Source organism: Notamacropus eugenii, chromosome 1 (genome assembly GCF_028372415.1).
Source record: "Notamacropus eugenii isolate mMacEug1 chromosome 1, mMacEug1.pri_v2, whole genome shotgun sequence".
NCBI classification, from domain to species: domain Eukaryota; kingdom Metazoa; phylum Chordata; class Mammalia; order Diprotodontia; family Macropodidae; genus Notamacropus; species Notamacropus eugenii.
In genome coordinates, this window is record NC_092872.1 from 346032668 (window position 1) to 346060024 (window position 27357).

At 41.1% G+C, this 27357-nt stretch overlaps 1 protein-coding gene across 4 annotated transcripts in view; it reads right to left on the minus strand.

Annotated features, from left to right (window-relative positions):
- The window catches only part of CEP170B (centrosomal protein 170B), a 121271-nt gene that overhangs the window by 44964 nt on the left and 48950 nt on the right, over window positions 1-27357 (minus strand). For all 4 annotated transcript variants that reach the window (XM_072630050.1, XM_072630047.1, XM_072630049.1 and 1 more), the window contains exons 5-9: window positions 19137-19193; window positions 16718-16856; window positions 9305-9418; window positions 4333-4815; window positions 141-901 (exon numbers count right to left, since the gene is read on the minus strand). In XM_072630050.1, the coding sequence (XP_072486151.1) occupies window positions 141-901; window positions 4333-4815; window positions 9305-9418; window positions 16718-16856; window positions 19137-19193 (1554 nt within the window). The remainder of the gene's footprint in view (window positions 1-140; window positions 902-4332; window positions 4816-9304; window positions 9419-16717; window positions 16857-19136; window positions 19194-27357) is intronic.

Genomic DNA, 27357 nt, shown 5'->3' on the forward strand with positions numbered 1-27357 from the left:
CAAATCTACCATCCCTCATAGGGGAAGGGACTCACCCAAGTTCATACAAGTGACTAAGTGGTAAGTCTTTTGAGGCTTCTTACTCCAGATCCCCACTCTTTCCATCACAGCATGCCACCTCCCCTTCTACTGGTCCCTACCTGGTCAATCATTTTTCGTGCCTCCTCAACTTCCTTGTCCTGTGTCTCTGTCTCAATGGTGTAGGTGCCAGCATCACTTAAACTATCATCCTCCTCCTGCTTCCGGGACTTGGTCAGCTGGGAGTCAGTAGACACTGGGGCTGGGGAGGGTGGGGGCACTGGGGGAACTGTCGAGATGACCACACGAGGAGCTAGGGGGGTGGGCAAGCCTTGTGGCTGTTTTTCTGGTCCTGGCCTCCCTGCTGTTGTAGTCTCCCGTAGGTACTCAGCAGCAAAATCCTGAGCCATTCGGGACCTGCGCCCCACGCTGCCATAGAGTCGATGTGTTGGGCGGGCAGCTGTTGAGGTGGAACCTATCCGATCCTCCGTCTTCTCTCGCTTGAGCGAACTGGCCCTCTGGGGGCCTGACGTACTTCCAGACGCTCGGCCCGAGGCAGGACTTGAGACAGCAGTCACTCCCCCACAGACACCAGTGGGCCCTGGCACTCTCCGCTTGTCTGCTTTCGGGTCAGATGGCACGTGGGTGAAGGACTGGGAACGCTTTTTACGGGGTGTGTCCTCATCAAAGAATTCAATGACAAAGGCCTGCTGGTTATGCAGCATTTCCTGGGGGTCCCGCTTGATCTGCCGCTGCAATCGTACCTGCTCCCCCATGGGGTGCTCTACCGCTGGCACTGGGGAAGCCTCTTTTTCTGCCTTTAGAGAAGATGCTGCCGCTGGATCCTCTGTGTCACTCTGTGTACCATCCTCATGCCGGTGGCCTAAGAGTTACGGAAGTAGATAATGAGAACTGTCTTCTTGCCATAAAAACCTCACCCAATCAGAAGCTGACTCATAGGATCAATCATTCAATCAATCAATCAGTCAATTAGTCATTAAGAACTTATTGATTGTGTACTATGCGCCAAGTATTGTGCTAAGCAATGGGTCATAAAACTTAGAGCTGGAAGAGAATTTAGATGATTTAGTCCAACTTCCTCACTTTACAGAAGGAAAAACAGGCCTTGGAATATTGACTAAGGACACACAGGTAGTAAATAGCTGAGGGGGGATTTAACCCCAAATCCTGAGATCTGATTTCAAACTCAAAGCAGTTCTGTACTGCATTGCCTCCCACAGCTTCTAGGCATCGCCGGCATTTCTGTCCCCAACCCTGGAGTCTATCAAAACCCTTAGGGCTTGCCCTCACCTACCTCTTCTACCTAAAATATACTGCAGAGGTTATTCCAGCTGATCTAGACTTGTATCAATACTTGGGTATTTGTTATTACATTTATTTAGTGTTTTCTTGCCTACCTCTCCTACCTAAAACTCCCCAACGATCTGATTTCTACCCAATCCGTGAGCTCCAGGAAGAATTGGCCAACACTCCTCATTTTCCCTTTTTCTCTTGAAGACAGTGTGGAGAAGTTTTATCCCTAGTAGAGTCTAGGACTCCGCACTTGGGGAGTAGTAATGAACAGTAAAAACAAAACCAAAGTTACTCACCCGAAGACTGCACAAGTTCAGCGGAATAGAATCTTAGATCCACATTGGTAGGATTGTATCTGTTGTTTCATGTGTGGCACTGCCCTGGTCCTCTAGGACTTTTACCACAGACCCCTTACAATCCCTCCCACCTCCATTCCCCTCACTTACTCCATGGCCCTTCATACCCATTCCATCCTTCATACTGTTACCTGACTAATCTTCCTAATTAAGGATGCATCATGGTGCAAGACAGGAAATTGACTCTAGAGCAACTGGGTTAAATCATTACTCTGATACATGTTACCTGTATCATGAGCCAGTCATCTGACCTTCCCAAGCTTTGGTCTATTTAGTCTATAAAATTAGAAGGCTGGCTTAGATGACTACTGGGGTCCCTTCCAACTCTAGGTCTATAGAGTCCCTACTCCTCTGCAGAGGAATCTTTAATAGCTACTAAAGTAAAATCAAATTCCTGCATCTGGCATTTAAGACCCTCCACCATCTGATGTCTTCTCTGCCTTTCCAACCTTATTTCCTACCATCCCCTGCCATGCATTCTGTACTGCAGCCATGCAGTTGTCCCCTTTGTCCTCTCATCGTCCCCAAGTACCCTCTTTGGCTTTCCGAGTCTGGTGTCTTTATTTATGGTGTTCTCAGTGTTTCAAATGTCCTTTCTCCTCCTCTTCACCATTTGAATTTTTATGTACCTTTTTATATCCCCAAACATATGCCACCTCCTCCAGTAAGTCTTTGTCTGTCCCACTCTTGCTGCCCACCACCACCCAAAACCTCATCATGATTTGTATTTTAATTGCCTATCTTGCTTCTCATTCTCCCACTAAACTGTGAGCTCCATGCAGGAGAACCGGAGAACCAGAATGTTATCGAAATGCTCTTGTTTTCCCCATCACCTCAATACAGGCCTTTTCACATGGTAGGTACTTAAGAAATGTTTGTTGAAATTGATTTTTTTTTTCTGGAATACAGCCCTCAGCATTCCAATGAGAGTAGAGAAGAGAAAGGAGGAATTCACACATACTCAGGCACTCATACACAGTCATACACACACATCACCATAGCGTCTCATCACATATTCTTTCTCAAAAGAATGTTGGTGGAGTTTGCTACAGGCAATCCTTGAAAACAATATTTTAGATCTGTCCGATAACTGAATGGAATGATTTGACAGGTAGCGACTCTCCTGTCCCTGAATGTCTTCAAGTACAGACTAAATAACTATTTGTCAGGGGTGTCTGAGAGAAGATCTTGCACAGCAATGGTTTAGATTAGAGATTCCTAGGGTCCCTTCCAGCTCTGAGATTCTATGATTCAATCAAGCTAGACAGAAGATTATTAATGTGGCGGGTTGATAATGTCAGTGATGAAATGGCCCTGATGTGAACGGAAAGGTCAAAAGAGCACCAGCTTTGAGTGAAAAGAGAAAGCAGACATTAGTGGCACTGAGAAGGACCCTTTCTGAAAGGGCCACGAGGCAGCTAGGCCACTTACCAACTAAATGGGAAGGGAGGCTACTGAATGGAAGCACAATCTTACTGGTCAAAGACTGGATCACGAATCTTAGGACAAGATTCCTATGCTCCGTCTTGACAATTTCATGCTCTGTAAGTTTATATTTTAATCATCCTTCCTTCAAAATCCTGTAAAACCATTTTAAGAAAAACTTTGCTGAATCCATTATGAGGAAAACAGGGATAAATATGAAGTTCTACATGCAGGCTCAAAAAACCACCTGTACAAGTATAGGATGGAGAAAAAGAAATTAAGAAGATAAAAAATAAATTTAAAAAATTTAAAGTATAGGATGGTGGAAGTGGCAAAATGAAACTTCATATGGAAAAGATCTAGAAATTTTAGTGAATTGCAGCTCAACATCAGTCAAAAGTATGATGCCACCACAATGCCACCTCCTCTTCCAGGAAGTCTTTGTCAATCCCACCTAGGCTGCTCACCACCACTCCAAAAAGTCTATGGAATCTTAGGCTGCATGTAGAGAAGTAAAGCAGCATCCCTGTATGGAGTAAGGTATTCAGTTCTGAAGGTCGCATTTCAGGAAAGATATTGACAAGCTCAATGGTGTCCAGAGAAGGGTGACATGGTTGGCAAAGACATTTGCTTAGGGTCAAGAAAACATAAAAAGGACATTACAGTTGTCTTCAAGTCCCTGAATGGCTGTTATTGGACAAAGATTGGATAAGATTGGTTCTGCTTGGTCTAAAATGGCAGGATCAGGAGCACTAAGGAGGAGCTGCAGCTCTTCCTAAAGGAAATATCCTACCCATTACAGCTGGTCAAAAGTATACTATCTTACCTCAAGGAATAGTGAGCTTCTCATTACTGGGGGGTTCAGAGCTGGCTGACCTCCTCTCTGGACTTTTGTAGAGGGGATTTCTGCTCAAGTATGGCTTGGAAGATGCCCTCTGAGATCCCTTCCAACTCTGAGATTCTATGATAAGACAGAGGGGGAGGGGATATGATCCCAACAGCTCTGGGGGTCAGCCATGAAGAGTGGAAAATAAGGGAAAGACAAGTTTAGGATCATGAGTAAGGCTAAAAGGGTTAGTGACACTCCTCCCCTGGTGTCCTATTTCCTCAGTCACATGCAAAGGGAGAATCATAGTCTCACACAGAGTCTTACATAGACACATAGATCTTCCGTTTCCCTTCCCCACTCCAAGTTACACTGCCTCTTTTGTACACTCACCCTTCAGTGTCCGTACATGGACAGGTAAATCACTCTTGGTGCTGTAGCCATCCTCTCCAGGTCCTGCTCTTCGTATCAGGCTAGGATCATTCTGTACCAACCAATGAGCTACCTTGCTCTGGGCAGATACCATGTCAGTAGGTGCTGGTTCCTTCACAAGAGGCCGCCGAGGTCTCAGGGAGAACTTGGTGACATGATCCTTGATCTTTACCTTGCCAGGGCTACAGTCATCAAACTCAATAGTGAAGGAGGCATGGCTTTGAACCACTGGGGGTGCCCCGCCCCCTCCTGGCTCCACATCCTTTGTGGGGATTTCATGAACCTGTTCTTCCACAGACTTGGAGATGGACTGAAACTCTTTTGTGGGGATCTCAAAATAGCTTGGCTCCCTCCGGAAGGCAAATGCTGATGATTCCTGCCCATCCCGGTAGCTTGAAATGTTCCCATTTACCTCCTCATGCTGGGGAATCTCCTTGGTCCTCTCTAAGAGAAAAAGAAAGGAAACTAGTCCTACTGTTCACCAGGCTTCAGTAATAATAACAGTAAAAACAAGGATAACAGAAAATTCCATTTCTACCCAGCATTAACATTCACAACAACCATCTGAGGTTGCAACTTACTTCCATGTTTCAAGGAACTGATCTTTACTCAATGAGGGTCAGAATCTACTGTGAAGCCCCAGAGAGGGATTATGTGTGAAGTGCTTTAGAAATTGTAAGGTCTAAGATGGAGAAGAAATGTCAGGAAGCTGCCTGAATTCCCCCCAGTTTCCCTCTCAGTTTCCTAATGTTAAATCAAGCCTTCAAATGGATTTGGGAGCAATAGAACCTACAAAAAGATGGAGTGAAACAATTTTCCAGCTTGATAACTTAAAAGGACTTCAGGAAAGGTCTGTCTCATGTGGATAAAATGGGAGCACATCCCAGTGTGAATGATCTCCAGGCAAGGAAGCATGAGGCTCTTAGCCACAGAACAGATCAGCAACTGACACCCCTCAGTCCTGGCACAGCAGGCCAGTCATGAGGCCTCCAGCCCCAGTGCAGAAGGAAAATTGCCAGCCTAGAAATCCTTGGCACAATAGGCCTAAGCAGGCCGGGCCACCTAGTGCAGTGGGCAAGCTTGTGTCATCTGAGCCCCTGGTGCAGAAGGCCTGTAACCAGGCTTCTGGTCCCCAGCACAAGAAGCTTGGGACAATGCCCACTGTGCCCCAGGAGCAGAGCTCAACTTTAAAAGTCACAAATAGGCTAAAAAATGACTAAAAAAGAAAAGAGCCCTGACCACAGAAAGCTACTCTGGTGACAGGGAAGATCAAAAGACAAACTGAGAAGAGAACAATAATGATAAAATGCCTACATTCCCCTCAAAGGGGAAGATTTATTGGTAAACCCCAAAAGCCTTCTAGGAAGAACAAAAAAGTATTTTAGAAATCAAATAAAAGAATAGAATAAAAATTGGGAAAAGAAATGAATTATGCAAAAGAGAGCCAACAGCTCAAAAAAGGAAGGACAAAAATTGATTAAAGAAAACAATTCCTTAAAAAAAATACAACTGGCCAAATGGAGAAAAAATCCACTGAAGAAAACAACTCCTTAAAAAGTAGAATTAGTCAAACAGAAAAGGAGGAACAAATGCTAACTGAAGAAAGTAATTCCTTAAAAAGTAGAATTGGGCACATGGAAGCTAATGACTCTATGGGACATGAAGAATCAGTCAAATAAAATCAAAAGAATGAAAAAGAAGAAGAAAATATAAAATGCCTCATTGGATAAATAACTGATTTGGAAAACAGATCCAGGAGAGATAGTTTTAAAATTACTAGCTTGCCTGAAAGCCATAACAATAATTTTTTAAAAGCGTGGATCAAAGAAAACTGCTGTGATATCCTAGAACCAGCGGATAAAATAGTATTGAAAGAATCCACTGATCCCTTCCTGAAACAGCTCCCAAAATGAAAATTTTAACAAATAATGCAGCCGAATTCTAGAATTATCAAGTCAGGGAGAAAATACTGCAAGCAGTCAGAAAGAAACAATTCAAATATCAAGGAGGCACAATCAGGACTACACAGTAGAAACTTCTACATTAAAGGATCAGAGAGCTTAGAATATGATATTCCAGAAGGCAAAGGAGCTTGGATCACATCCAAGAATCAACTACACAGCAAAACTGAAGCATAATTTTTCAGGGAAAAAGATGGATATTCGATGAATTAGGGGATACTTTTCAGATGAAAAGATCGCAGTTGAAGAGAAAATTTGATCTTTAAATACAAGACTCAAGAGAAATATAAAAAGATAAACAGGAAAGAAAAAAAACCATGCTTTTCAATAAGGTTAAATTTATATCCTTACACGGAAAGACACTTGTAATTCTTGAGAACTGTATCTCTTTTAGGGCAGTTAGAAGGAATAGACATAGAACATAGGTCTAAGTTGACTTTAATGTGATGATATAAAGAAAATGAAGAGGTGAAAAAAGGATTGTACTGGGAGAAAAGGAAAAGGGCAGAATAGGAAGAATTATATCACATAAAGTGGCACAAAACCCTATTAGAGTAGAGGAAAATAAGAGAGGGGTGAGTCTAGTTTGAACCTTACTCTCATCAGATTTGGCTCAAAGAGAGAATAACAAACACACTCAGTAGGGTATAGAAATTTATCTTACCCTGCAGGAAAGTAGGAAGGGAAAGAGGAAATAAAAGGGAGAAGGGCTGATAGAAGAGAGGCTAGATTAAGGGAGGCAGTGGTCAGTAGCAAAACACTAGTGAGGAGGAGCAGGGTGAAAGGACAGAGAAAAGCAAAAATAGGATTGAGGGAAATACACAGTAATCATAACTGTGAATGGAAATGGGATGAACTCTCCCATAAACAGAAGTAGATAGCAGAATGGATTAAAAACCTACACTATGTTGTTTATAAGAAACACATTTGAAGCAGAGACACACTTAGTAAAGGTAAAAAAGGCTGGAGTAAAATATATTACGCTTCAGCTGAAATAAAAAAAAAGCAGGGGTGGCAATCCTGATCTCAGACAAAGCAAATGCAAAAATACATCTAACTATGAGAGTTAAAGCAGAAAACTATATCTTGCTATAGACAATGAAGTAATATCAATAATAAATATATGTGCACCAAGTGGTATAGCATCCAAATTCTTAGAGTAGAAATTGAGTAACAGGAAGAAATAGACAGTAAAACTATACTAGTGGGGGACCTCCCCCTCCCTCTTTCAGAACCAGATAAATCTAGTCACAAAATAAACAAGAAAAGTTAAGGAGGTGAAGAGAATTTTAAAAAAGTTAGATATGCTGGAGAAAACTGAATGGGGATAGAAAGGAATATACATTTTTCTCAGTGGTAGATGGCACCTACACAAAACTGACCATGTATTAGGGCATAAAAATCTCACAATCAAATGCAGAAAAGCAGAAATATTAAATGCACCCTTTTCAGATCATGATGCAATAAAAATTACACATAATGAAGGACCATGGAAACAGATTAAAAATTAATTGGAAATTAAATAATCGAATCCTAAAAATGAGTGGGTCAAACAACAAATCATAGAAATAATCAATAATTTCATGAACAAGAATGATAATAATGAGACAATATACCAAAATTTATGGGATGCAGTTCTTAGGGGAAAACTTCATATCTCTAAATGCTTACATGAATAGAGAAAGAGCAGATCAATGAACTGGGTATGCAACTAAAAAAGCTAGACAAAGAACAAATTAAAAATTTCCAATTAAATACCAAATCAGAAATTCTGAAAATAAAAAGAGAGATTAGTAAAATTCAAAGTAAGAAAACTGTTGAACTTATAAATACAACTAAGACCTGAAAAAAAAAAACAATGAAATAGATAAACTTTTGGGTAATTTGATTTTAAAAAGAAGTATTACCAAATACCAGCATCAAAAATGAAAAGGATGAATTCACCACCAATGAAGAGGAAACTGAACCAATAATGAGGAGATATTCTGCCCAACTGTATGCCAATAAATCTGACAATCTAAGTGAAATGGATGAATACTTACAAAAAACATTTACAAACTGCCTTTCAGGCCCCTCCAAGATCAAGCCCCTCTCATTTTCTTCATGGAGCCTTTGCTCCAATCAGACAAGTCTCTTCACATGCCAGTCATGATATATGACTAGCCACACCAATCTGGCCGTGTTATTTGTGGATAAAACTCTGACTTAGATTGAAGTCTATACTCTCCCATTGACTAGCTGTGTGACCCTGGGCAAATCACTTCACCTGTGTCTGCCTCAGTTTTTTCAACTGTAAAATGAGGATCATAAAAACACCTCCGTCCTAGAGTTGTTGTGAAGATCAAATGAGATAATATTTTTAAAGTGCTTAGTATAGTGCCCAGTACCTAGTAGGTGATTAATAAATGTTTGTTCCCTCTCTCCCTCACTTCTCACTGAATTTCTTTGTTTTTGAGTTCCTACAAGCAAACTGTGCTAGGTTTAACTCAGGTCAGCACTGGATGACACACTCTCTTATCAAGAGAATTATTCCATATGGGCCAGTGTGGTTTCCCCCACCCCAGACTATTAAAGGGTACAGGACCTGGGGTTGTTCCTCTGTTGTTTCTTTGAAACATTTGTTGTCTATAACCCTTATTTTGCTTCTTTGGACACTTTTTTGGGACAAACCTGGGATTTCACTGGATCTGTCATAAGACTTGGAATACTCCCAGGACAGAGCTGGGGTTTCTTCTCTTTTATGTCTCTCAGGCCAAGAGCTTGTTGAGGATAGGAAACTTGTTTCTTCTCCCTAGCTCAGATTTTTGAGATCCCTGAGGTCAGGGGTCCTGCCTCCCTATATGACTAGAATCAACAGAGCCAAGGGTCAATGGTGTCCTAGCATCAGTTCTGTGGACTTGGTTCAGGGCTGGCCTCAGACGTGGGGACAAGATCCTCAGTCCTGGGCACTAGTTCCTCACCTAGGCTCTTACCTGGATAATGGTCCTCCTGGTGCTGGTCATCTGGCCCATCCAACTTGTTGTTTCCATCATCCTCCCCCCACCATGAAGGCTGACCATATAGTGGTGTGCGGTAGGTCAAAGGCTCTGAAAAGAGAAAAGAAGAAATTTCCATCACCTCATTTGCTCAATTCCAAAAGCAAGGCCAACAGCCTCCCCCATATGGAGGGTGTCATTTCCTGAAAGAAGTTCAGTTCATTGGATCCTAGATATATATCCAAAAGAAGTCATTTAGTTCAAACCACTCATTTTACAACTAAAGAAATTGGGACCCCAGAGAGGGGACGAGACTTTCCTAAGGTTATATAGGGAGTAAGAGAGCCAGGAAGTGAACTCAAATCTCTGACTTAAAATTCCAGTATCTTCCCCCTACACAGCATAGTTACTTGGACTCTAAAATCCATAGGGGTAAACTTGGGGCTCTGTAAATTCCACAAGTCCAAATTCCCCAGTCCAAAGACAGTGATATTACCAACAGCAAAGTCTTAGCATTGATACCAATGAAAAATAAGACTATTAAAAGCTAGAGCACTTGAAAGTTTGCAGAGTAGTATGATCATAACAAACCTGTGCATTAAGAAGTTCAACTATCATTTTCCTATTTTACAGAGGCTCCAAGAGGTTTAAAAGATTTCCCAGGGACACACACCCAGTAAAGGGTCAAAGTCATGATCTAAACTCAGGTCTTTCCTGATTGCAAGTTTAGATCTCTTTTCCATGAGACCATAGTGCATTACATTTTACTACATTCTCATTCTGCAAATATTAATCACTTCCAGGGGACAGATCATATTCTTTTAACCAGAATAACAAATTATTCAGAGCACTCTCGTTCCCCCCAAAACTGCCAGATAAATGGGATTCTCACCTCCTCCATGAAGCTCTCCTGACTACTACAGACCAACTTAGGACCATACATCTAAAGCAAGAAGAAACCTCTAAAGTCATCTACCTCAAACTTCTCATTTTACAGATGAAGAAACTGTAATCTTGCCCAAAACTACACAGAGAGTAAGCAGCAGTTAGAATTCAGATTTAGCACCTCTAACTCCAAGTTCATCCCTCTTTCATCATCCCAATATTACATCCCTCCACATGCAACCTCTGTCTAAAGACAGCACAGTGCCTAGCACATAGCAGGCACTTAATAAATACTTATTTCCTTCCTTCTATAACCCTTATTTTACTTCTTCATGTACTTTTTGGAGTGTCTGTGATTTCACTGGTATAGACACTCCTAGTGAGGATATTTTTCTGTATTAAAGCAGATAAGCAACTACTCTCTGAATTCTCTGGTCCTCCAGAGCTGCCTGAGGCATTGAGACTTTAAGTGACTTTCCCAAAGTTCCATGACCGGTGTGAGAGGAGGGACCTGACCTCAGGTCTGCCTAATTCCAAAGCTGGCTTTCTATCTTCTCATCTTATGCTTTCTTATCCATAGATTTTAGGAGAAGACAAATGCTGAGAGGAGGAATGAGTGATTGGCCCCAACATAGTCACAAAGTGCTGAAAACCTGCCTCAGACTCAGGTTTTCTCATGCAATGGTCTTCCCACTGCACTAATCTGCCTCCTGCCTAAATATCTTACAATGAAAAAGTTGATGGATGCTGCAAGATACTAGTAGAAGTCAATGAACAGAAAGCATCCTACAAAGGAAAGTAAAAACACTGTCATAGCTAAAAGAAGAAAAGAGGAAGGAAAGAAAACAGGGAAGGGAGGAAGGGAGAAGAGAGGAAAGAAAGAAGGAAATGAGGAAAGTAAGAAAGACAAATAGAAAGGAAGGAAGAAACAAAAAGAGGAAGGAAGGAAAGGAGGAAAGGAAGAGAAAAAGAATTAAGATAGGAAGAGAAGAAAGGGAAAGAAGAAAGGAAGGCTAGAGAGGAGAGAGAGAGCGAGAGAGACAGTGAGAGATAGACAGACAGACACTGTGGCATTTAAAAAAATGCCTGGCCAAAAGAAATCACAGACAAGCAAGACAGTTTTGAAAGCTACAAGTTTATATATTATATATTTTAAAACAAAAGCAAGCTGTAAATAAGAGATAACAGAAGTTTCATGTACATTCTTCCTTCCCTGTACTACTATGTATATAGAAATTCCCATTTTATTTTATATTTGCTAAATTCAGAATAAATAAATACATGTATTTTAATTTCAATAAATATTGAGGATTTTTTAAAAGCTGCATCTGGTAACATCAGTTGAAACTCATTCGGCCATTTTTTTGCAGACCAGCTTTATTGCCCCAAATGATCTTTATCTCAGAACAATGTTTATTTAAAATAAAAAATTAAACTGGTGATAAATAAACAAAATAAATGAATGAGGTACCAGCCAGATGTTTTTAGCCAAAAGATGAGCTTATATCCTCCACTAGAGGGCACTGTAAAACCGTATCTTAAAGAAACAAATTCATGTCTTACCTTTCAACATCTGCCTCAAAATTCACCCAGGGCCCAGGGTTTTGTAGGATTTAACAACTAAAAAAGGGACGTTAGAGAATTTCTAGCCAAACCCACTAATTTCACAGCTGAGGAAACAGAGATACAAAAAGTCCCACAAGTAATTAGTAGCATAGCTGGGATTTGAGTGGACTCCTAACCTTGTGTTCTTTCCACTCTACCAGGACATCTTCCCTTATCCATCACCATCTGACAGATCTATCCCCAAATCTCCACATTCCAGTACTGGTTTATATGTTGTTTGTGAACACTTGCTGCCTTGAGTGCTGTAATAAGAAAACTTGAAGGCACAAGCCATTAATTCAAGTCTATAGACCTTGAGTAAGTTACTTCACCCACATCAGCTTTTCTTATATGTAAAATGGGACGATATGATTTGCATTAACTGACAAGTTTATTGTGGAAAAACAACTGTAAGGTTTAAACACTACAGAAATGGGAGCTATTAGCATTACTTGTGGCAGTTTCGTGGTATAGTGGATAGAGAACTAGACCTCAATCAGCAAGAACCAAGTTCAACTCACAACTCAAAAATTTACTAGCTGTGTAATCCTGGGTAAGTCATGTAACTTTTGTCTGCCTTTGTTTCCTCCTCTGTAAAAATGGTAATAACAACCTCCATAGGTTGTTGTCAGAATCAAATGATACAATGTTTGCAAAATCCTTTGCAAACCTTAAAAGGGCTATATAAATGCTAACTAGTGATTAATAATATTTCATAATTCCTAGGCTGAGGGGACACATGCCCTGCCATGTGAAAGCCAACCAAGTTGAGCTGTGGCTAGACTTTAAGCATTCTAGTTCTATAAAGGGTCTTATTATATTTTTCTTTTTGATTACAATTCAATGTACATTTATTGAACACCTACTGTGACACTCTCAAGCTGTCTCTCAAGAACTTTGGATTTAACTGTGCAACATGGGAGACAATAGCACAGGACCACTCAGTATGGTGTGCTCATATCAGAAAGGGCATTGTGTTCTATGAGAAAAGCAGAACTGAGACAGCACAAAGTAAATGTAGGATGCACAAATTTTGAGTATCCACCCCAAATATTCACATGGACTATCTGTGCCCAAGCTGTGGGAGAGCTTTCCAAGCTCATATTGGTCTGATCAGCCACAGTCAGACACACTGAAACTTCACTTTATCATGGTGATGTCATTTTGGTCCTCTTCGAAAACAAAGGACAACAACAAACCAACTGTGTACAAAGCATTGTACTACTATTATTGTCATTGTTAATATAGGTAGCAGCTCATAAACAGAGAGTGCTCACGTTTCACAAATTTTTATTCACAGTCATAGAGACAACTATGTCCTAGTGAATAAGCCAGCCTTGAAATCCGAAACATCTAGTTCAAAACCTCCTTCTGACTCCCATTAGCTATGGGACCAATGCAAATCATTTAACCTCAAAGTGACCCACATCGCTCTCTAGGACTAAGCTGCAGAAGCCTAGGCAATCCCTACACCAGTGAAATCATGAGTTTGGACAAAAAGGGAAAAAAAAGTCATAGAACATCAGTGCCAGGAGGGTGCCAAAGACCCATCCAAGTCCTACCCATTCCTGGCCACTGAAGGGCAGTGAGAACAAGAGAGCAACTAGCCTAAGGTCATAGTCAACCAACTTTTGTTGAACACCTATGATGATGAAAAGGATTCTATAATTAGCATGGATATCAATCCTCCTTCATAGACAGGTTCTTGGTAATGTTTGTCTGCCTCTCTAGCTAGGAACGTTTTCTTAAAGTGAGGAGGGATTTCAGTATCTCCCTCTTTAAACATTAATTTCTTTAAAAAGAATCTTATGTCAGTTTATCCACAGTGAACAAGAAAGCTTTTTCTCGGACCTCTCCCTCCCCCTAGGTTGGGTCCAGAGAAACTTAAGGAAGTCAGGGAAGACAGGCCAGAAGGGGAGGTAGGGGCACCACAAATATAGCTTGCCATCTCTACCATCTTCCCCAGGCATCCTCAGATAACCAAGTCTCGACAATCACAGGTTGCAGCAACATGAACAAAGGCCAAGGCTAAGCTCAGTTTCATCTCAAACCCAAAGAATTTCTGAGAAAAACTAGAAAAGTGAAAACCTACCCTAGGGACTATGAGAAGGCCCAACCCTCAAGATGCTGGGTAGGGCCTTGGAAGTGGAAAGCTTTCTGCCATGTACAGAAAGAGACAGTGAAGAGAACAACTGGAAGGCTTAGGTTCAAATCTTGATTTTGCTACTTATTAGCTGACTTCAGTTTCCCCATCTATAAAATAAGGGGCACCCATATGCACAAAAATATCTTTAGCAGCATTTTGTGGTAGCAAAGGATTGGATACCAAGAGGATGATCATCAATTAAAGAAGGGCTGAATAAATTTTGATATATACTAATGAAATTAGGATGGGGAGGAGTCTGGGAAGACTTGTATGAAGTGATGCAGAGTGAAGTGACCAGAATAAGAATGATTTATACAACCACACTAAAGACAAACACCTTTGAAAAATTTAAGAACTCTGATCAACACAGTGACTGACCACAATGCCAGAGGACCAATAATGAAGCCAGCTGTCTCTTGAAAGATAGAGGATAGACTCAAAATGTAGAATAAAACAGACATTTTCAGACATTACCAATTTGGAAAAGTTTTTATCTTGATTACGCATTTTTGTTAAAAGGGTTTTCTTTTTCTTTCCTAGTGTGGGTGGGCAGGAGAATGGGAAGGAAAAAATAAATGTTCATTAATTGAAAAAAACTGGGTGAAAATATACAAAGAATATAAATATTGAAAAAGCAAATTAAAGGACTCATCTTCCTGAGTACAGATCTGGCCTTAGACATTTACTAGCTGTGTGATCCTGGGCAAGTCATTTAACCCTGTTTGCCTCAGTTTCCTCATCTGTAAAATGAGCTGGAGAAGGAAATGGCAAACCACTTCAGTGTCTTTACCAAGAAAATCCCAAACGGGGTCACAGAGTCAGACACAAATGAAAATGACTGAACAACAAAACCCCTAACTCTTATTATCCTAAGTTCTCCACCACAGAGACAGGAGCTATTAATTTTGGCACTGAGGTGGCACAAGGGATAGAATACGAAACTTGGAATTAGGAAGTCCTGAGTTCAAATCCTCAAAACCCTAGGTAAGTCATTTAACCAATTTGCCTCTGTTTCCTCATCTGTAAAATGGGGAAAATAAGCTGAGTTCCAAGAGGGCAGGGTCTGTCTTCTGCACTTTTTTGTATCCCTGGCACTCAGTACAGTGCCAGGTATACAGTAAGTACTTAATAAATGTTTCCAGAGAGTGGAGCCATGCCACCCTCCGAAGCTTACGCAACAGTCCGGCAGCTTCTAGCACAAGTAGCCAGATTTACAAAGTACTATCCTCACAATAATTCTGTAATACAGGTACTGCAAGCATCATTATCTTTATTTTACAGATGAGGAGACTGAGGTTAAGTGATGGACAACATATAGTGGGGCCAATAGCCTTGCAGCCTAATGCTGCTTGCTGTTCTGTTGAGTTATCCAGGAGCCTGCAACCAGACAAGGCATCTGAACTAAGAGACAGGGGCTAGGGGCTGAACTGGTTTTATCTCCCTGGAAAAACTGAGGGGCAAATATTAAAGAGTTATATAATAGCTTTAACTGTTACCTTAGCTCTTAAAAGTTCTCTGCCTGGTATGTCACTCTTTGTAACAAGTTTCTACAAGTCTATGACTGAGCTCCCTAAGAGCAGGGTTTAGATCTGTTCCTCCTTGGTCTCCCCTAGACTATAAGCTTCCTGAAGACTCAGCATTACCTTATCCATTTTAGGTTCCACTGTAACACCAAGCACAGGGCTCCAATACCAAGTAAATGATATAATAAATATCTGTGGAATTACATGTGCATCAGATTCAACTGTTTAATTGCATTCCAACTTTTCTATTCACTTTCTGGCTCAAGAAGTCCCAGTCAGTCCCTATTATTTCTAGGGTCAAATACAAGCTCTACTGCTTGCATTTAAAGCCCTTTATCTCCCGGCTCTAACCTACCCTCCAGGCTTGTTATATGTGATTGTCCTTCACCCACACTGCTAAGTATGCTTTCCCTTACATACAATTTCCCATCTCTCATCTCTATGCTTTTGCATAGATGTTTCCTATGCCTGCAACATGTTCCCTCTTCAACTCCACCTCTTAGAATTTCTAACTTCTTCCCAAGCTCACCTCAAGCTCAGTTCTCCCCATAAAACCTTTCTTGATACCCCCTACTACTAATGCCTCTCCCATCCAAAAACTTACCTAGTATTTACTACAATATTTTTTGTACATATTGCTACGTGTATATGCTGTTTTCCCCTGGGCAAAGGTTCCCAAACTTATTTGGCCTATCGCCCCCTTTAAAAAAAATTACACAGCACCCCCCTGGAAATCTACTTTCTTGAACTCTTTTACAGTTTTTTGAAATTTGTATCAACCAAGGCTACTACCACTCCCTGGCATGTTCCAGTCCTCCCCCCAAGGGGGTGGTATCACTCACTTTGAGAACTTATGCACCAGAGAATGTAAACAACTTGGGGCTGGGATTTTTTTATTTTTGTCTATATCTCCAGCCTAGCACAGTGCCTGGTGCTTGCATAATATTTACTTGTTTATCCCTGTACCAGGCTGGTCTAGCTGCCCTCAAGAGAAAGCAAGAGAAAGAGAGGGGAGAGAGCCCTCCTGCATCATCTGTCCCTCTCACCTACCCCCAGCCACTTCAGAGGGACATTAAAGGGGATCATTCACCAACGGTCTTTCACAAACCCAACTGGAATACAAATCCATGTGGGCAAAGGTGGGGCCTTGTATGTGCACCTGAGTGAAACATGCTCCTGGATAAACATGTGTCTATATCTGAAACATGTTCCTCCTTGCTCTGCCCCATGCCTCATCCCTGAGGATTTTACCTGGGACTGGTCTCCGGTCTCCCTTCTCTGGTTTGGCTTGTGGGGATTCAGAATAAGGACCAACATCTGGTGGGGGGTCCCCTCGCTTCACGACTGTGCCCTTAAAATTCATCTGCAGCTGACTGGTGTACTTCTCATGCTGAAAAGCAAAGGTCAGAAAGCAAAGGTAAGAAGAATGAATTCTATTCCACCTCCACCATGATGAAAAGACAAAATATTCATTTTCATACATGGGACTTTGTGATTTATGAAGTGCTAGTAATCTTACTCTATAATGCTTTAAATTATGCAAAATACTTCCCTCAGAAGAATACTTTGAGATAGAGTACAAGTATTATCCTCAGTTTACAAAGCAAAAAACAGGATTTGAACCCAGATCTCCTAAACCTAAGTCTAGCCTTCTTTCTTCTAAATTACATTGACTTTCAAAAATGACAAGTTACACTTTATATAGCACTTTAAGTTCATTTCTTTAATCATAAAATCCCTTTCCCACAACAGTCCTCATGTCAGTGGAGAAAGAATTCTTATCCCCATTTTACAGATAAGGAAACTGAGACTCAGAAATGGGAAAAGGCCTAGCTAAACCTACACATAAATGGTGGGGGCTCATCTCCTAATTCCAGAGCTCTTCCAGATGAGGAAAATTCCAGATGAGGAAAACAAGGACCATAATGGTAATGTAACTTTTCTGAAAACACAGAGAACAATCAGCAGAGTCACGATTGAGACTCAGGGCCTCTGATTGCAAATCTAAGGCTTTTTCCTCTATAGTCTGTTCTGAAACAATACTCAAGAGCCAAGATCTGAGCTCACCTAAACCTAAATCAAGGTTTTAAATCTTTAAAGCTTCCCCTGAACCCTTTGCCAAGCACAGAGGCAGAGGGTGGAGGAGCTATAGACTTTTGTGATTGGAGTGAATGAAGAATGGACGCAGTGATTTTTAGTCCAGTCATTTAGTTCAAGAGCTGGCAGAAACCTTAGCAACTATCTAGTCCAAATCCCACCCTGCCCCATTTTACAGCAGGGAAAGCTGAGGCCCAGAGGAAGAAAGGCATTATCCCAAGGTCACACTGGGCTTAGTGACTAAGCTAAGACCAGAATCCAGGTCTCCTGACATTTACCATACCATGCTGCTGTTTTCACAGATTTATAATCCCTCACTCAAAACAAAGTCAAGCGCAAGTCATGTCATCATTTCTCTGATGTCATGGTCTTCAAAAACGAAGGACACACACACATACACACACACACACACACAAACACACCCCTTGAATCTATCAAAATGCAGCTTGATATTTAGAGTCAGAGGAATTGCTACTTATTGGATGTGTGGCCTTAAGCAAGTCTATTTATTCCTTCTCTCTTTACCTGAATTTTCTCATTTATAAAATGATATTAGGCTATATGATATCTAAGGTCCCTTTCTAGATCTCAATCCTATGATTACTGAGGTAAGAAAGTTAGTAACCTGCCCTAACTCTTAGCACTTTGTCAGGATTAAAATAACAGAAATAAAAATATTCCAGATAGTTGTTGGCAGGTTTTTTAAGGTGCAAAGGAAGAACTCTAAGGATGCATCATCATTCATTCAAAAAGCTACATTTCAGAAGCTGACCTCAGAAAGAGAGCCAGGAACAACAAGCCCCAAACTCCCAAAGAAATGAGAATGGCAACCTCATCTGTTCCCACTTCACGGGACTTAGAACTAGGAGAAACCATCCGGTGCAACCTCTTCATTTTACAGATGGTGAAACTGAGGCCCGGAATTGATACCTCACTGTCAGTACAGTAGAAAGACCACTGAATTTGAATTCAGCCCCAGATCTCAGCTGCGAACTACCCATATGACTCTGGACAAGTCACATTCACCACCTGGGTATTGGTTTCCTACTCTGTAAAATGGGGGAAGGAGGGGTTGAACTAGGTGATCTCTGAGGTTCCTTTCATCTCAAAATTCCATTATCTTATACAAATCTTGGTAGTCACTTACTAGAAGCAGGAGCTTGGGAAAAACCCCTTTTCCACCTCTGGGTTTCAATTATGTAATTGTATAATAAGGGGGTCAGATTACATAGTTGCTAAAATCCCTTTCAAATCTAAATCCTATACATTAAAATAAATGGAACATGAGTAAAGGGCTTTATAGGCTACACCATCTTCCTTATCTATTGTCTCATTAGAGCCTTATAACAACTCTGGAAAAGAAGCAGGGCAGGGATTATTATTCTCACTTTATAGATGGGGAGACAAACCCATTTAGGGAGAGGAACTTGCCAGAGGTCAAATAGTGAGTGGCAGAACCAGGAGCCCCATGAAGACTTTCTCAATTGCCTCGTGATGGACCAAAAGAAAGGCAAGCATCGGGCTTGTGCCACAAGGCACTGGCCTCCTCTCCAGAAGCTGTCCAGTGACTTACCTTCAGAGCCTCTTCGGGGACCTTGTGTTGGACATGTTCTAACACATACAGGTTAGAATGTAGACAAAGGCATTAAGGAAAGTACAGCCACGAAGTGGTCTTTCCTACAAGCATAGAGACAAAGCCCCTCGAGGAAGAAGAGAGTGCTTTGTTCACTCTGAGGGTGTGAAGGAAAAAGGGCAGTTCGCAACTATGGATCAAGGCTTGCAAAGTGCATTCTTCACATGCCAGCCATCCTATGAGGTGAGGAGCACAAATTCAGTTATTGGGGTTTTTTTGTGTGTTTGTTTTTACAGACTCAAAGAGGAACAGTAACCTGCCTAGAATTACACAGTAACACAACCAGGATTGGAGCCCAAGGCTCCTGAGTCCCATGACCCCACTTCCATTATCCCACAGCATCTTACAAGAAACCATATTAGCTTGGGGTGCTATTGAGGCAACAGGAAACAGCTCAGACTCAATGGTCCTCACCCATCTCCTCACAACAGTAGTTCTCCATTGTCAACGAGATGAAATGCACACTCCTTCATCTGGCATTCAAGGCCCTCCACAATTTGGAGATTACTCCATTCCCAGCATTATTTCATACAATTTCTCACAGATTCTGACTCAGCCAAATATTCACCTCCATTCCTTGATTTCAGCCTTCCCTCTCACACTTCCTAATTTCATTCAGTCAAGCCCATCCCCATTTCCTGCAGTGTGTTCTCTCTTCATCATCACCTGATGCAATCATACTCTCCCTCCAAAGCTCAGCTCAGATGCCATTTACTCTCTGAAGTCTTTCCTCCTTCTCTCTCTATTCTCCACTTAGTGAAAACAACCTTCTCTTCCTGTCTGGATTTCTCCTTACATCATATTTACTTCCCTACTCCTCTATTAAACAGTAAAATCCTGGAAGGAACAGACAGGTATTTTTCACCTTTGGATCCCAGGAACAAAGCCGAGAGCCTTGCCAAATAATGGAAGAATATTATTTGTAAGCAGGAGAATGGTAGATCTAAAGCCAGGAAGCTTCAAAAGTAGTCTAGCCCAACTCTTTCATTTTACAAATTCCAGTAAACTGAATTTTGCCTCAACCACAAAGGGTTAACGAGATGTGTACAAACATTAAGCTAGGCAGAGAGCTCAACTTCTGCTTTGATATTAGGAATTTTCTTAACTAGTAGCTCAAAAGGCGTGTGACCATTCAGAAGTTTTTGTCTAAAATCAACTCCTTAAAGCTGGAGAGGAAGGAAGGCAAGTGGACCTTATAGGTCATCATATTGCCCCCCATGCTTAAAATGAGTTAATTATTGTTACAGGATATTACATTAGCTATGACTCTGAGCAAGTCACTTGCCTCCTTGGGGATACAGTTTCCTGATCTGGACAATGAGACAGTTGAACTCACTGGGCTCTCAGGTCACCTCCAATCCTAAATCTACAATCCTATGAGGTTTCATCACCTGCTCTCTCACAGACCTTAGAAGCAGAAATACTGAATGGTCTTACCTCTGCAGCCTGTGCTTTCCCAGTCTCTGACTGACCAGAGCTACAATACTGAAGCAATAGAAGGTGTGATGAAAAGGGATTCTGTGGAACCTTTAAAACTGCTTACTAAGGACTTCAGAAAAACCTGGAAAGACTTATATGAACTAATGCTGAGTAAGAGGGGCAGAACCAGGAGAACACTTGTATACAGTTCCAGCCGCATTGTGCAATGACTAACTGATAGACTTGGCTCTTCTCAGCAATGCAAGGTTCTAAGACAACTCCAAAGGCTCATGATGGAAAATGTCATCCACATCCACAGAAAGAACTACGGAGTCTGAATTCAGACCAAAGCATACTATTTGCTCTCTCTCTTTTTTGCTTTGTTTTGTTTTGTTTCTTCTTTCTCATGGCTCATTCCATTGGTTATAATTCTTCTTTATGACATGACAATTGTGAAGATATATCTAATGTAAATGTATATGCAGAGCCTATATCACATTGCATTCTATCTTGAGGAGGGGAGGGAAGAGAGGGGGAGAAAATTTAAAACTCAGAAGCATGTAGAACTGAATATTGTGAACTAAAAAGAAATAATTTTTTCAAAAAAATTAAATAGATAAATGAAGGAAGAAAGGAATAAACAAATAAATAGTTAGATAAATAAATCAATATATCTGCCTGCTAGAGAGATGTTTCAGGTGTTGGTTCAATGGTTTCCTAGCAATCTCACATCTCTCTAGCCCCACCATCCACACTGATATTTCTCCCTTATCTTCTCACTTCCTATAGACCCTAGAGCCAGATCTATGCAGCCAGTACTTAATGGATCCCAATCTGTGTCTTAATCATGAGTCCTCCTTCCTCCAGACTTTAATAAGCAATGTCAGTCTGAGTCTACTGCTCCCTTCCCAGAGAATCATAGGCTCTCAGATTTGGAAATGATTTCACAAGCTCATTAGTTTACATCCTTCCTGAAAAAATGAAACATTTGGTAAGCTCTTACTGTGTTCCAGGCATCAAAGACACAAAGCTCTCTCAAGGAGCTGACATTCTACAGGGGGAAACAACACATATACAAACATATATGAAATAAATACAAAGGTGGGTTTTTTTGGAGGGGAGACTAAAGAATAAGAAAAGGTCTCACACAGGAGGGAGTACCTAGGTGAGCTCTGAAGGAAGCAAAGGTCACTGAGAGGAAGAATTGAGGAGGGGGACCATTTAAGGCACAGGGAACCATCTGTAAAAATCTTCAACAAATGGTGACCTGTCTTCCACTTGAAAACTTCCAGGGGAGGAAGGGCCTTACCTCCTGAGGTGCCCATCCTACTTGAGGACAGTTGTAATCATTATGAATGTTTCCCTTACATCAAACTCAAATAGTCTTTTCTGCATTTTCTGCACCTTTCATTGCTTCAAACAGAACAAAGCTAATTCCTCCTCCTCCATCGCACCCCTTCAAAAACTGGAAGGCACTAAGTTCATTCAACTGGTATTTATATTGTATAGTCTCTAGTCTCCTCAATCTTTAAATCAGTGTCCTTTAGACACAATAAAACTTGGTAAGGTCCTTCCTAAAACATAGTACCCAGAAGTGAGCATCCTACTCCAATGGCTGGGATGAAGGGCAGTCATATTACCATTTTTCTCATGCTATTATGGCTTTCTTATAGAGTCAAAGAAAGAATTAGCTTTCTTGGATGTATTGTCATATTGCTGACTTATTTACTTTCCATTAAAAGATCTCCTTGGCCATAAACTTGCTTAATTACCCCTCCCTCATCCTGTACTTGTAAAGTTGATTTTTTTTTTAACCCAAATGAGGGCCTTTATATTTATCCCCATTGCATTTCATCTTCCTCCACCAAGTCCTCCTTGGATTCCCCACCATCGCATGAAGCTGATTCCAGATCTTCAGAGGCTATGCTCTGTCAGGTTTTACCAAACTGAAAAGGCATTGACTATAGTCCAAGTGAAAAAATGACTCTTTCATCCAAGAACCAGATTTGCTAAGTATGAAGAAGCACCTCACAAGGAAGTTAGCCTCTGACTGATGAATTATTTGGCAACAGCAATTCACGACACAAAGAAAAATAAAAAATAATAATAACAGCTAACATTTATATAGAGCTTACTATGTGCCAGACACCTAGGTTTTATAATTTATATTCTCATTTCATCTTCACAACAACCTTAGGAGGTAGGTGCTATTATTATCCCCATTTTACAGATGAAGAAATTGAGGCAAAACAGAGGCTGTGACCTCCCAGGCCCTCAGGTCTGTGTAGCCCCCATCTGTGGAGGTAGAGTAATGGAAAAAGGAAAGCAGAAGGTACTAAGAACCACAGTTTTCAGACTGCCTATAAAAATAACAACTGTTGGTTCTCTAAATGTGAGATCTTTATCCAACGACCAAACTGACATATGATCAGAAGACTCAAATTACTTCAACACCAATAGTCTCAAAACCAAAACAAAGCAAAACCAAAGTCAGAAGGAAGTTTCAGCTACAAAGAATGATGACTAACAGGTTTTCCTTGAAAAGAAAAACAAAGGAATTAACCAAGGCTCCTGGGACATTTGGTCATCTTGCCTTGCAGTGCTCATGATGAATCTAAACAAAAAGACCACCGTTGAAGACAGCTAAAGCTGATGTGCCAGCATCTGTTGTAGAGGATGAAGAGGCACAGAAGCCTGACATGCTCCTCCACATAAAGTTGGAAATTCAGTGATTTCAATGTGGCAGGAGGCACAAGGGAGAAATGTGAACAGTGTGTTAGAAAATATGGCTCAGATTGGAGAAAGGAGAGAGGTCAAAAGTTTATATATAATCTAGAAAAGGGCCAGAAGGTACTAGATATAGTAAGCAGAAAAGATCATATATACCCCCAAAAAATGTCATGTCCAACTCTTCATGACCCCATTTGGGGTTTTCTTGGCAGAGATACTGGAGTAGTTTGCTATTTCCTCCTCCAGCTCATTTTACAGACAAGGAAAGTGAGGCAAACTCACTTAGGTTAAGTGACTTGCCCAACATCACAGATAGTGTCAAAGGCCAGATTTGAACTCACAAAGAGGAATCTTCCTGACTCCAGAACGGGTACTCTATCCACTGCATCATGTAGCTGCCCTGATTACATTAGAAGGTAGGAAACAACTGGTTTCTGAGAAGTAGCATGGTGTGTAATGGACAGACTGCTGCATATGGAGTCAGTAAGACCCAGAGACTTACAAGACATTTAACCTCTTTGGGACTCAGTCTCCTCATCTGAAAAATTATCTCTAAGGTCCCTTCCAACTCTAGACCTATGACCTTATGTTATGATTGATTCATAAGGATGATGCCAATCTATGGAGTCCTATCAGACCACTGACGAGCTAAACCAAAAGTCAAAGTCAACATCAAATTAGAAGAAAGGATTAAAGGCAAGGAGATACTGAATATAAATGTGATCATTTCAACCTTGACCTATCCAAAACAAGCCACTGATGCTGTAAAAAAAAAAAACTACATGAAAAAAGGCAAAGGTGTCACCTTTAATCAAAATTATTTTCTGCAAGAGTTTTAAATAATGTAAAGCAACCTCCAGAACAAGTAGACCTATGGAGCCCAGATACCCCTTCATCTCCTTATTCTTCAGGGCAATGTGACAGCCAAGGGCACCATCATCTTAAAACACAAACCCTTTTGCAAAACAACACAAGAGAACAGGGAAAGGTTATGACCACTCTCACCCCATAAAACAAAGGAAAAGTGGAAGCTTGGTATGAAACACAGCTGATCCATATCATTCCATGAGCACACTTAGCTGAAATCAGCAGAACAGAAAGATAGAAAGGGAACCAATTTGCCAATGTTTCTAATTATTATCTATTTTCGTCATAAATAACAGAAGAAACACCACATTTGGATCCTGAAATTTCAGTCCCTGATAGGCTATCTTAGGAAATAGGAATGGCATTTGAGGACAAAGTCTGGAACAAAGTCTGGGCCAGAGCAAGTACACACCAAGAGAATGTGTGATCATGCTAACACAATTTTGAAAACACAGAAGAGGCATTTTGTGAGACAGACCAGGGAGGGGAAGCTATCAAAAGAATGAAGAGAATATGCATGATATTATTAACCCAAAAATGTGATTGGGAAGACATCAATAACTACCAACTCTTTTCTCAACTTGATCAAAGCTTTATGAGAATGAGCTATACATGTTCTGAGGATATTCCAGATAAAAATATGAAAATGAAATTAGGAAGGCTTTTAGAAACTCTTTTATACTAAAGATCATGTGTTTATTGACTATAAGGTACAAAGAATACAAGATCTCATTGTGTTTTTTAGTTACTGATTATCAAAAAGCATTTGACTAGGCAATATAAAACAGTGTTAAAAATTTTCCTGCAACAAAATATTTCTTATGCATATGCAAGATCAGAATTTCCCAAGAGAAAAAGCACTGATTCGGGAGTCAGAAAACCTGGGTTCAAATCTCACCTCTAGCACTTACTACCTGGTAATGACCTGGACAAGTCACAACTTCCCTGGGCTTCTGTTTGCTTACATGTCAAAAAAGGGGATTAGACAAGATAACCTCGAAGGTCCCCTCCACTTCTGGATCTATGATCAAACAAAATTTCTTGATAAATACCACCACAAAGGTGTCTCTGTTTCATGACCCCAGATTGCATTTGGAAAATTAAATAGTGTTTGAAAAGTAATCCCAAAGAGCTCTATGACACAAATCCCCAACTTTTTAACTCAAGTGTTTTTCTAGGCATAGCTACAAATCTTTAAAAACTAATCTCTGAACAATCAAAGACCAGAGGGTAACAAGAGATACATGTGAACTCAAGTAGGATTCTGCATATTTCCAATGGTGACCTACATGCAAGTAGTATAATAGTATATAGCTGAGGAAATGTATGTTTGGTGGTCTCAAAAAGACTACCAAGGAACATACCATGGCCTTGTTTTCAGGGAGTCCATAGCCTGAGAGTGGGGAGATAGCAGAGTGGAGATATGAATCAGAGGACAGCTCATGTATTGCATGATACTCAGAATCTAAGAAAAACTTAAAAGGTTAAAATAATGGGCCAAATCTAGTAACATGAAATGAGGATCTTCAGTTCTCATTGATGTAGTCTCTCCAGCAGTGCAGATCACAGGAGGTGTGCTGGCCAGGTCATGAGAACAAGGGGTAACCAATGAACAGCCCAAGCACTACACAGGAAGATAAGAAGACCTAAAGGAAGTCCTCCAGGCATGTCAGTAGCTCTTCTGCAGAACAGATGGAGGAAGCAACCCCTGAAGAGATGGACCCTACTATCCTGGCCAACTAACAAAATAGCTATCACGTTTAGGGCTGGCAAGCCAGCTTAGGTATGGCAGCAAGACACCCTGAGAGTGAGACAAGAAAAGATATATGGCAGGAAGGTCACATCACTGCCAGAACCTCAGCCTCTCTCTTTCCTGGATCTCTGGTGACCTTCCTCTGAGTCCAAATGCCCCAAGAATTGCAGCATCCCCCAGACTACTGACCCCACTGTCAGCCACCACTACCATATGTTGCTGTTGCCGTTCATTCAGTCACATCTGACTCTTCATGACCCCAAGGACCAGAGCAGGCCAGATCCTTCTGTCCTCCACTATCTCTCAAAGTCTGTCCAAATTCATGTTCATTGCTTCCATGACATCATCTGTCCATCTCATTCTCTACCATCCCCTTTTCCTTTTACCTTCATTCTTTCCCACAGCTATCAGAGAGGGGAGCAATGGTTGTGTAGGAGAGGCCCACCATCCCCATCACCAACTGATAACCAGATGCCACTGATGGACAAGTAAATCTGAGGGCACTGGAAGCCTTTCCATCTACCCCCTTTTAATCCCCCCAAATGCTCCCCATTCTCACCAGCGTTGCTTCCAGTCTGACTTTTCTTTGTGTATCCCCTCGCTTAGCATGGTGTTTTGCACATCATAACTACTTAATAAATGCTTTTTCATTCATCCTTTCACTCATTCATCCATTCAACATCTATGAGACAATAGCTGCAAGGTTCCTAAAGAGTGAGGATACGTAGACTGATTGTCATCTGTACCTGCTGGGGAGATTATATCAAGCCAGGACCCCCAGATCCACCAAAGGAAACATTTCACTTTATTAAATTTGACCCATAATTTTAATCCTTTAGGTTCTTTTTGCCCCTGAATATCACCTGATATGTGAGCTATCCTTCTCTGCTTCACATCTCCATCCCTCCACTCCCCCCCCCCCCATGTCTTGGTCTGCTCCTCCTCAGTTACCCTCCCAGACCATGAGCTCTCTGAAGGCAAGGCCTGAGTGCCCTCCTCTGTCTTTCCCACATCATGAGCTCCCCTGTCTCTCCCACAGAGTAACTGCCAGGCACAAAGCTGAGCAGGAATCAGAAAACGCTTGCTAAATGTATTCACCAACAGTTTGTGTAAATAAAGAGGTATAGTGAGGGCATCAAGACAGGGAAAGATGAGAAAAAATTCTGGCTAAGAATATCCTAATGCAGCCAAAATACCACCCTCCAACCCCCCACCCCCCACTAAAGGACAGAAAAATAGATCAATAACAACCTCACACAGCCCTCCACTTGTCAACCACAATTTCTAGCCCCAGGGATATACATACTGAGCTACCTATACCTCCCTCACTTGGTCCCCTTTGGAACCAGTGGTCAATGAAAGATGTTTATTTGGAGGTCAGGAGCCCAGAAA